General features: G+C 32.9%; 1 protein-coding gene across 1 annotated transcript; it reads right to left on the reverse strand.

Moving 5' to 3' along the window:
• Window positions 1-10,122: 10,122 nt before the first annotated feature.
• On the reverse strand, window positions 10,123-12,280 carry LOC139528727 (uncharacterized). The gene has a single exon (XM_071324866.1). It carries the CDS (start codon window positions 12,270-12,272, stop codon window positions 11,160-11,162), a length of 1,113 nt encoding a protein of 370 aa, XP_071180967.1. The 5' UTR covers window positions 12,273-12,280; the 3' UTR covers window positions 10,123-11,159.
• Window positions 12,281-12,593: the final 313 nt, after the last annotated feature.

Below are 12,593 nucleotides of genomic sequence, written 5' to 3' on the forward strand. Positions count from 1 at the left end.
AGCCAGCAAGAATGGTTGTCGTATCTAGGTCAAATATGTCAGTTTCGAAATGCAACACATTGCATTCATTTTAAATGAATTAGTAACAACATTTGCATCATTTAAGAGTTTGGAAGTGTTTTAAGTTAATAAAATATTTCAAATGCATGCTTATTCGACAAAATACACTATTCTGCATTAGTCAATATACGAATGTGCAAACACATTTTATTGGATTTAGAGCATGGGTTTTATTCACAAAGCAAAAGAAGCATGTCATATCATAATGTAGTTTAAACAGGCATTATATTCGTGATTATTTTTGCCCGAGCGATAGCGAGCATCAATTATTTCGATTCTGATTAGGACAATAACGGTAATTTCTATGTTCCATGTGTATAAGTGTTTGTGTAGGCCCTTCAATGAACCTCCCTATCAGTTTTTTTATCGAAATAGTTCGAACCAGTTTAATTTCGCAAAGTAGTAATTCTTAAATTCAAAATTAAAACAGGAATTAATAAATTTATAAACAAGAACAATATTTGTGTCACAATATAACAGAACAGTTATAATTGAACGTCTTTTCCTTTGAGATCAGTTTCTGACACACACAGTCTGTACTGTTTACAAAACTTTTAATTTGTTGTCCTACTCTGGAATAGATTACCTTAGCTGTATTTGGCAAAACTTTTAGAATTTTTTGGTCCTCAATGCTCTTCAACTACGTACTTTATTTGGTCTTTTAAACATTTTTTGATTCGAGCGTCACTGATGAGTCTTTTATAGACGAAACGCGCGTCTGGCGTAAATATAAAATTTTAATCCTGGTATCTATGATAATTTTACTTACAGCCACTGGTCGATGCCACTGCTGGTGGAGATTTATTTCCCAGAGGGTATCACCAGCCCAGTAGTCAGCAATTCCGTGTTGAATTGAGTAAATATAAAATTTTACCCCTGGTATCTATGATGAGTTTATTTGTACAAGTCATGACTATGACTGATCAATTGTCAATGGCGGTGGACGCATTGTGTACGTCTTTCTTTACTTTAACATTAATCGTAAATGTTCCGCCGGTTATTGTAGCATTAGTTAATATATTCATATATAATGGAGGATGCCTTAATAAAGTTTTACTGACATTCGCGACTTGGCAGGAGGGGCCCTAGTCCAAATAATTATAACGTCTTGAAAGGCTATTGGTTTTTTTTTCGTTGACGCCTTACATCGACGCAGAAGGCGTCATTTGACGCAAAAAATTAAATTAACCTTCCAAGACGTCATAATTATTTGGACTAGAGGGCCCTTTTACACGGATTCATTGCAATTGAAAGTACTTGCGGAAGCTACATCCTGTAAAGTTGCTGAACGGACACGCTTTTGGTCCAGCAACGTAGCTTTCTTACGATTTAATGCTTCTATGACCCGTTAATGACATGATAGTTTAATCATCGACCCCGACGCTTTTTAGCCAAGTGCCAACGGCAGCTTTTCTACAATGGTTGGTGTATCTGTAGGAAAGGCCAGCTTCATTTGAATTCTTTGGCATTATTTGACTCAATTTGTTTTTTCCATGGCTTGATGAGCATACCGACAATTTGGTTTTGGATAAAGCAATGGCTGTGTGAGATGACGGGATATTGCTGCACGTACTTAGTATTCCAACTAATGCAGATTAGTATATCTAACAAAGTGTGCATCATTTAAGAGTTTGAAAGTGGTTTCAGTTGAAATACATTAAATGCATGCCAATTTGATAAAATTCATTTTTCTGCAGTAGTAAATATACGTATGTGCAAACTTTTTTTTGAGATTGAGAGCATGGGTTTGTTTGCGAAGCTAAAGAAGCACGTCATATTAACATAACTGATAACCAACAAGCGAGAGCGATATCTTTTAACCCTTTAATTCTTTACCTAACTCAATTGTAATAAAGATCTTCAAAAAAGTAGGAACAAGAATGTGTCCATAGTACACGGAAGCCCCTCTCGCACTATCATGTTTTTAGATTTAACTTCAACTTGATAAAAAAATACCCTGTAACTTTAACCATAAACTTTATCCTGAAACTCGCACTATTCCATTTTTTGTGTTTAGTGGACCGTGAAATTGAGGTCAACAATCTAATTTGGCATTTCCGTTATAAAGATCATATCATAGGGAACATATGTAATAATTTTCAAGTTAATTGGACTTAAACTTCATCAATAACTACCTTGACCAAACATTTTAAACTGAAGCGGGACAGACGGACGAACGAACAAACCAACAAGAAAACACAATGTCCCTCTACTATCGCAGGTTGGGCATGAAATGAAAAAAATATCAATCAAACTTGATCTGGATATTGAAAGTGTATGAATACCAAATATTTTTCTGTCCACGTCATGCATAACTATGAGTTCAAATTGAGCTTTGAATTTAAAAATGTAAGTCGCATAATAATAAGATATGATTCTATCCACTACACATTGACCAAGAATTATGAATAAAACGAAATTAGACTTCTGATCAAGCAAAGATTATAGAAAACACGATCACACTCATTAAATTTAAAAATAAAAACATGTAAAAGTACCTCTTTTCTGACAAAACAGGGCATTTGATGTCATGTTTTTTTAATCTAACCTAACAATTTGCAAAAAAGAAACTGTAACTGTATATTAATAATATTTCGACGTTTATCGAAAGCTACTCAATCAAGGGACGTATCTGTTTAGAAGTTGGCGTATCAGTAACAGTTTTTGTTTGGTCGCAGAAACATTTGTTCAAAATATCGTCATGTTTTCAAATTTGTCCATTATTGTGTCTATAATCAATTGAATTATATACTTGTCATCAGATAAAACGATAAACAAGTTTGAACTCCAATTTATCATAATATATAATAAATAGACAAAACGTATCCTATGAAAAACATCTATTGAAAAGCAAATGCATATGAATAAAATAATCCGACAAATTGGAATGTTAGTAAATACCGTGTTTAACATAGAACACAAGAGTCAGCGAGATTTTGCGGAAAATAATGAAAAAGTCGCTCCTCAACTATGAAGATGGAAATTAAGTACTCAAATATCTGCAAAGGCACTAACAAAGTGTAGCAGACAAAGTTTAAACTTTAAACTTGTAATATCTATTTTTGAATTTTCGGATGAAAAAATGATTTTGTTTCGCGTATTTGTCTTAGTTATTTGTTATTTAAATATCAGACCAATTGGGCACTTGATTACCTTGGTACAGTATAACCAATTTCATTATGTATGGAAACATTTTTAACTTGTATTGTTTCTATTGTTGACTGGTATATTTTTATAAACATCATACGTTATGTATACTATGTGTCGGTATCGCAGACGTTCGGACGGTAGTTATCGTGTATATGTATTTGTATTTATACTAGTTTTAATACATTCTAACGATATTTTGCTACAACATGTCCTATAAAACATGTTTAATGTTATAAATATCCTGCTTGTAAGAACTCGGTGCATAACTTTTTTTTAACCAAAATCAATGCAATTTCAGAATACTAATTACGTCATAGGAACATAACAACTAATATGTCTTAGTTAAAAAGTTCTGATTTTACCATCTTTTTCTTTTTTCGGTATAAATTTGTACTAGAGGGGGTGATGATACAAGATAACTGAGTTCTCAAATTAAAATTTAACCGTTCATATGTTATATAGATATCTGTAGAATATTCATGGGCATTTCGTGTTTCTTTCTCTTTCTTTTGAAATGTCCAAGGACATAAATCAACCTTAAGTCTGTATTTTATGTAATCTTCCTTTTTATCATGCCTCCATTTTTTGTTAAACCTTCGTTTTATGTCTTAGTACTGATTGTGTGTCACTGCGAGCAGAGTACCAATGGCAGGGCTTTATTTGACAGTTTGTGTCTATGTTCATCCTCAACATGTTTAAATTATTACTGGCAGAACATTCATAGTTCTCTCCTTGTTTTCAAAGTTTTTAAATTGCTGTCCTTGGAATAATGGCATTTTTAACCTACTCATTAATATATACTGAAGAGCAAAAATAATCATTGATGAAAGATGAAAGCAGAAAAATAACAGGTCAGCGATTCATGCTCTTGAGAGCCTCTTGTTATTGTATATCCTGCTTTGTTAAACCGTCGTTGTAATCCATAGTACCGGTTGTGTGTCACTGAAAGCATTGTACCACTGGCAGGGATTTATTCGACAGTTTGTGTCTATTTGCGTCTGTTATCTCATCCTCACAAATGTTTAAATAATTTCTGTATTTCGAACACGTCTGGCAGAAAATTTATATTTCTCTCCTTTTTTCATGTTTTTAAATTGCACTCCTTTAAATAATGTTAATCGGTAAAATGTGAATTAAACGAAGTTTAAATACAATGTTATATGAGAACCCGTTCATTATAATTTTTATTTAATGATTTTAACTTGATAAGAACAAGCACACATATATTATATGGATATTTTTCAGGTACATTTTTCTTCTTCAAACTTCCTTTAAATTCAGTGTACGTTTTTGAAAGGAAGTTCATTTACATAATCTGCAGTATACCTTTCTGGTAATATAAACTACCTTCAGATGATAATGAGTTGATGAATGTTTCGTTTAATTATCATACTGTCTAAAAAATAGAAATGTCTAAAGTCAAGTTCAAAGATTTCACTCAAATTCTCATATTTAATTTATAATATTCTAATACGTATTTCTTAATAACAAAAGTATAAGAAAATAAGTTTTCTTTCTTGTAAAATAAGAAAGAAATAAAAAGAGCAAATAACACTTCTTCAAACTGATACATTTAAGCAAAATGTTTTTCATTCAAACCAAAATGTTTAATTATTCAAAAGGTGAACATTAAAAAAAAAAGAAATCTTTCAATTCACAAGCCCTTTATAAAATTAAAACATTCGTGGTAGTCAGAGATTCAATTTTCTTCCCAACATATATATGTTTCACACCAGTTGAATTCTGATCCGTTTCTATTTTTAGACAACATCATCTTGGCTATGTTTTTATACATATAAATCCTATGATCATATTGTTGAATACTTTTGTAATTCCTGATGTGTACTGATGTGATCAGTGAACATTTGAAATCTCAAAATCTTGAAATTTTCTTGCCTTTTCATATTTTCCTGTATGACATTTGCAACTGATTTCAAGGTCATGGAATCTGATAAAATATGTGTAATTAATTGATATACCGGTTTTATAATTTGGTACGCTAAACCCGTGGTGTGTCCTCATAAGACTCATCAGTGACACTCAAAGCAAACAAGATTAGAAGATAAATCCATAAAAAAACCACTTTGACAAACAATTTTTACTTGGATATAATAAGTTGCTTGATTTAAACAGAACAACGATAGTCTGTATGTTAAAACTAAAATCACAAAAATACCGAACTTCAAGAAAAATTCAATTAAAAAAGCCCTTCTCAAATGGCAAAATCATCAGCGCAAACATATCAATCGAATGAATAACAACTGTCATAATAATGACTTGGTACTTGTCTTTTCTCACGTAAACAAATGGTGGATTAAATGTTTATAAGACTGATGATGCATTTAAAGAAAGAGATATAGAATGACAGAAACATAACGTATTTGATAATAATATCTGTGACACAGGTAATTCAGGTTTTATCAAAATTATAAATCGATTTTCGGATAAATTAAATATTATGTCATACTGGATACTAACATTAGCGATAAGGTAAGTCTTTTTTTATCTTAAATATAAACATTTAGTTTATCTGGCAAACATTTAATCATTTACAATCTAGAATTTCTTTGATAATCACTTTGACACAGTTGAATTATTTTTGTTAGTTTATCGTTTTGTATTTCAATGAATGTTGCTTGCTCATGTATTATTGTTCTATTTGGCGTCCGTCGTCTGTCGTCGTCTGTCGTTGTCCGTCGTTTGTCGTCGTCTGTCGTCGTATACTATTTCAAAAATCTTCATCTCTAAAATTACTGGGCAAAATATATTCAACCTTTAACTACATGTTCCTTAGGGTATCTAGTTGATAACTTGTATCCATTGACAAACATGGACGCCATGAATAAACATAGAACATAGGGGTCAAATGCAGTTTTGGGCTTATATCTCAGAATCGAAAGCATTTAGAGCAAATCTTACATGGGTTAAACATGTTCGAGATCTATCAGCTATAAAATTTTCAGACAGACCGAAAAATCCATTGTTATGTTGCTGCCACTATTTGGTTATTTTTATGACATTGTGCAGATTTGTGTTATTACCGTTCATGTTATTGAAGAAATAGAAAGGTGTTCAGCAAAGTAAGATCTACAATAAAGTTTATTTGACGTAAATTGTCAGTTGAGCCCTTAAGGAGTTATTGCCCTTTCAGGACAATTTTAAACATTTTTTTTTGATGATTTTTAACTTTAAAAATCTTCTCAAATAAATATAATATAAATACTTGTAAAAAAACTAAGGGGGGACATTTACAATAGTATCTAAATCCAAATGATCCATGAAGGTGTAGTACAAAAAACCGGTTTGTTGTTATAACTGTGTGTATTGTTTCTGTAAAATAACCACGAACATATCCTTCCATGAGATAATCAGGATAATATTCAAAGTACAAGGGAATGCAATCGTACATCTGACATTAGCACGTAGATAAAATAGTGACACATATAGTGTCTGTTTATGTTGGGAAACATTATTATTGTTGATGTCTTGGGAAAGGAAACAAACCGTATATCTATTACATATGAACTGTGAATTCGTGTTAAAAGAAAACCTTCCATTGATGAATATTATCAATTTTTCGTATACTTTTATTTATAGCATTGATCAGTCAAAAATACTGCAGTGATTCTGAAACAGATTTTGTAGCTAAAAACCCTAATTATTATTTAATATGTTCTATCTTATGTAGACTTACTGGTGTTGTCAACTGATATTAAGAAAAATAATTAAAAACTAGGTCATATTCAGGTTACTTCTGTAAATATACACAATGTAATTTTCCCAAAGGAACTCATTTTATAGAAAAAACTGCCACATTTACTATGAAGTTGCGAAACAAAAACCCCGATAAAGGTTTTCAAGAAAAGCGTTTCTGACGCAAGAATGATATATATATAAACGAGTTTAAATTGAAAACTACGTTCAAATCTATCATTGCGTTGGATAAAAACCGCAATTTGTATACGTGTGCATGTCACACAAATTTCGTTGTAGAAGGGTCTAAATACAGCACAAACAACATTTTTCAAAAGACCAAAAAAGAGAAAAGTATATTTAAACAAAACGCATTTGACTAACAGGTCGAACAACTGATGTTCTTAAACCCTGCTGACTGCCATTGGCGATTGCCAAATAAAACTAATCACGATATATATAAGTACGTCTGAGCCAGTGACAACTCTACAACAGAATGAAGTCCAGGTGGTCATGTGGTCTGGCGGGACGGCTACATTGCAGTCGATTTGGTGTCACGATATCTCAGTAGCATGGGTTCGAATCCCGGCGAGGGAACAACAAAAAAATTTGCGAAATCAAATTTACAGATCTAACATTGTTGGGTTGATGTTTAGACGAGTTGTATATACATTACGTACACAGCCATGAATCACCATCACTGCTGGTGATCCATTGGATAAATCTTTTGTAGAGTTGTCACTGACTCAGACGTAATTATAAATATAATAATTTTCTGTGACTGTATCTTACATTAATTTGTAGGATTCTTTACTATAGATAATTTAGCTGATCTGTAAGAATAACATCTTCATGCCTTATATATCATGTACTGTAGTACGACGCCTGATTAAAACTGACGTGGAAAGGTAACACCCGGCTACCGAAAGCTTCATTTTTATGAAGCCCAGGTGGTCGTGTGGTCTAGCGGGACGGCTACAGTGCAGGCGATTTGGTGTCACGATATCTCAGTAGCATGGGTTCTAATCCCGGTGAGGGAAGAACAAAAAATTTGCGAAAGCAAATTTACAGATCTAACATTGTTGAGTTGATGTTTAGACGAGTTTGATATATATATATATATATATTGACAATTTTATTACAAAATTCTTTCCTGAACATAGTGTAAGTGTTTTCTATAAAAAAAACTTTGCAAGTAGACAGTGGTATTTGACACCATATTTGTATATTTATAAATTAGTGATTACAGACAACCGTGATGCACATTTGTCCTTCGATCATTTAATGAATGGATCAAATGTCGTGGTTTGTCTTTGTTACAAAAATTGCGTTTTGGTTAAAAATATATATCTATATATTGAGTTAAGTCCTATTGCCAAAGGACAAGGTACAATAAGGGCCATTTTTGGCCCCCTCTCCAAATGAATTGAATTTTATAATTTTAATAGACTATATATAGAAGCTTTAAAAAATGACAATTTTTTTTTGTAATTATCATTTGTTGGTTGCCTAGCAACCAATTTAAATTTTGCTATTTATGCGCTATTTTTAACCATATTCATTAAAAAGTGTGTCTTTTTTATATGAATAGAAATGTACTATTGTACAATACATATATAGAAATATCAAACTATAATGTCTCATTCATCTGAATTATTAAATACTAGTATTTATCATATCTTAGCCATCAGAATGACCCTTAGCAACAGCACTGTATACCAAGCAACCACAGCCTTTAATATCTCTTCAAGGTTTATGTAACCCCTAATGTGTTAACAAAAGCTAGGTTTGCTATGTCTATTGTTAGGTGATTACATGACAATTGTAGATAACTTACATTTTGTAAGCTTTTTAATGCTTAGAAAATACCTAGCAACCGTATTCATTGCGTAGCAACGACCTTCCTCTATATGATTTATGCTGATATTGTACTTTTCTTATGTTAATTTGTCATCTATACGGTATTAATATTTTGTAGATTTATCACTATCCAACTATGGATGGAAGAAGCTTGGTGTTTACTAAACAAATAAACTCCAACCCCCCCCCCCCCCCCCAAAAAAAAATCACCAAAAAATAATAAAGTATTACGATTTTTTTTTACAAAAAAGTCAAAGTTATAATGAACTTCAAGGCCTTCTCATCATTATATCAAAATTATTATGTTAAGCCCGTGTACAATAGCAGTTAAGTAAAAAAACAGAATTCATTACTGGCACTATTGATTTATTCAATGATCAAACAATTATATAAACAATGAAATAACAGGCAGTTTTCTTTGACAAAATTACACAATGTTCTGTGAATGTTCGTGGAACCAATGAAAATCAGCCTTTGTAAATAGTACGACTTCATATAGATAAAATTGAAATAGGGAATGTGCATGTCAAAGAGACAACAATCTGAATATAGAGTATAAACCGCCAAACAGGTATAACTTACTAGGTTAAGTATTGTGTAAAAAGCATCTTAAGATATAGTGTAATATGGACAACAAAATGTACGCCGTTGGTCTGAATGAAAAACTGTCGGATGTCTGTATTAAATGTGAAGGTAATTAGATAAACCTATCATAGTGCATAATCATATATCAACCACGTTCCTTATAGTATATATGTACGTAATACCACATAAACAGGGTAATCTCCAAAATGACCAAAGTATTGTCTATTAAAGACACACAGCATCACACGTCAAGCAGCTCCAAGGAGGAAAAACTTTAACCAGATTTACTGACAAGGCGTACCAAATCTTCTATTTCAGTATAATTGTAGTTCATTATTTAGATTTATATATTGTTTTTGTAGAGTATATAAAAAAGATGTGGTATGATTGCCAATGAGACAACTATCCACAAAAGACCAAAATGACACAAACATTAACAACTATAGGTCACCGTACGGCCTTCAACAATGAGCAAAGCCCATATCGCATAGTCAGTTATAAAAGGCCCTGATAAGACAATGTAAAACAATTCAAACGATGTTCAGTAAGAGCAAAAAGACTGATACCTAAGCTATGACTAAAACTCACGTGGATCTAACCTCATTGGCAATCATATCTTCTTTTTCATATATCTGACATGTGACTAAAAATATGTACAAACATATTCTTATTCTTAATTAGTGAACAGATAATTATCAGTAGAGTATGTACGATCAGCGAGAAGGAAACATATTCAACATTAAAATCTAAAAGAATTCTGCAAGACAAGAACAATTTTAATTGGATGCTGATCTCCGAAAAAAAAATCGTTAGTTAATACAACAATGAAAAAACCCACCCCCTGTTAAAAAAAATCACTATTTCTATGCCTTTACATCACTATCAGAATCGGAATCTGTTTCAAGTGGCACATCTTTTGCATTCAAAATTGAATCTGCATATTTACATGTGCTTGGTGTCTCTAGTTCCCACCTGCTATAACCAAGGTACCACATTGTCGATGCAATATGCGCACAACAACCAACCACCCGGGCGCCAACTTTACAGGTGCAATACCAACCAGTGACTTCATCTCCACTAAATTCAATCCATAGACTGTAAACTCTTGAGGACGATTGTCTGGATGTTAGTTTTACTCGTAGTAGATTAGGACGGTCACGGCAAGTCTGGAGCATGTAATTGTCATCAGAGAGATAGCTTTCTGTATATCTTGGAGCTTGCTTCAGTTGATATACTCCCATAGTAATATCTCTGATTTGTTGGAGAGTAAGTTTTGGAAAATCTAAAACATTTTCTGTGCCATTTACTTCAGAATAAATAGCTTTTTTGCGAATTAAATTATTGTCCTCAACATACTTCTGTACCTGGTTACCAAGCTGTGCTTTATCCAGCATAGTTTGGCCAATCTCTTCATTGCAAAAATCATTTATCAGTGGAGCCCGGAAGCAATTAATAAATGCAGAAACAATTCTGACAAAATCTCCAATATATGGAACAAAGTGGTTTGAAACGACTTTGTCGAGAAAGCGCCACTGTTTAATGCGTCCATTGGCGCTTTCAACTACCCACCGAACTTTTGTTATAAGTCGTGAAGAATTTGCCTCCTCGGTAGTGTGTTGTTTTTGTCCCTTTTTAATGAAGCAAGGCATCTCTACTTTCAAGTTTAAACTCTCAAGGAAAGCTTGAGCATCTCTGAAACCTCTGTCGACTACTAGTACGTCATCGTCCTTTATCCAATTCTTTATATCTTCAGCATTTGTTTTAAATAAATGCTTGGTAATTTAAGCATCGTTGTTGTGGCCATTGGCATACTATGGCCCCAATACACTCAAAATGTAGCCATCAGATCCAACTATAATCATGGGCTTGACTAAAGGTCGATTTTTGTGCATACTGTAGGTTTTCTTCTGGAACTTGTGGTATGAACTTTTCTGTATGTATATATATGTCCCATCTAGGATCAGAACAGCTGTGTCTTCATTGTTTCCTGTAAACAATGTTTTGGCAGTTGGAGTTGTATGACTCTGGGCAAAAACGGAATGACTCATATGGTTAAATCCTAAAAATGATGGAACAAAATTTTTAATTAGAGATTCTCGAGCTGAGTGTACGGCTCGCCGTATATTGTAGGACTTAAGGCTGAAGAGAGTTCCTAAGATTGTGTTCGATAATCCAGTGCGTAATTTCACAAGGAGAATAGCAAGACATGTTCTTATTGAGCGTACTTCAGAGTTTCTCAAGTCTGTAACATGTGTGGCGACAACGTCAAACTGTTGTTTGGTGAGTCCAGTGAGATTAACAAAGTCGTCATCTGACATAGCTATCTGGACATCGAAATTAAGTTTTCCTACATCTTTTAGCATTGACCTGGTTCTATCCAACAAGTTGTTTACATCCGTACGGTTGAAGAATGTCGACGGAGAAGTATGCTTTAATGCTTTCAGGGCCTCTTGCTTGAAGTATTTACCACCAAGGTGATCAGAACAGCACCTACTGTTCGTGGAAATGAAGATGCCCTTGTCTATAAATGTTTGTGTCTTGGCTTCATTGGGAACAACAATAAGTTTATGCCTATTTGAATTCTGCTTCTTACAAACAATACACATACGGTGTGATTTTGTGGTAGAACATATTGGAAGTTGTATGGTTTTTGGACTAAGGACGCCTCCAGAGCTTGGTTGGTTTTTTTCATTGCTCTTATTTTTTTCTGCAACAGTCACATTGTTAACTAATTTGTTAGCCTTAATTTCTCGTTGAATTCTTGTTCTACATTTCAAGCAAATTGTGTCATGTTCATACACATGTCTTTTTAAAATTGACTCAACATAGCTCCGTAATCCAGAATTAAATATTGCTCGTCGGTTTGTCTCTTTTAAATGCGTTTTCATACATATAATGCAACTGAAATTTCGTGGGGTAGGCATCTTCACAGCATTACCTAAGATGAAAATGAAGGAGAAATTATTTGAATTATTTAATCAAAAATCGTTTACTCTAATTTAACCTTTATTATTAGTTGTATTATTTATCTTCCTGTGAACCATAATGCAAAAAAAAACCAGAAGCAGATTAATATAAAAAAGAAGATGTGGTATTACACAGAAATCAAATGTAATTATACACAAGTATAATGACGAGAATGTTATGCTATTATACAGTCGCGGTAATTTGAATATTCAACAGATGGACAAGGAGAATGCAATATAGTTCCTCTTTTAGACCGGGTGTGATATTCTGTTTACGAC

The sequence above is a fragment of the Mytilus edulis genome, chromosome 1, assembly GCF_963676685.1.
Source record: "Mytilus edulis chromosome 1, xbMytEdul2.2, whole genome shotgun sequence".
Classification (NCBI taxonomy): domain Eukaryota; kingdom Metazoa; phylum Mollusca; class Bivalvia; order Mytilida; family Mytilidae; genus Mytilus; species Mytilus edulis.

Coding starts and splice junctions, on each gene's coding strand:
- LOC139528727 (XM_071324866.1), bottom strand. CDS start 12,272: ATGCCTACCCCACGAAATTTCAGTTGCATTATATGTATGAAAACGCAT.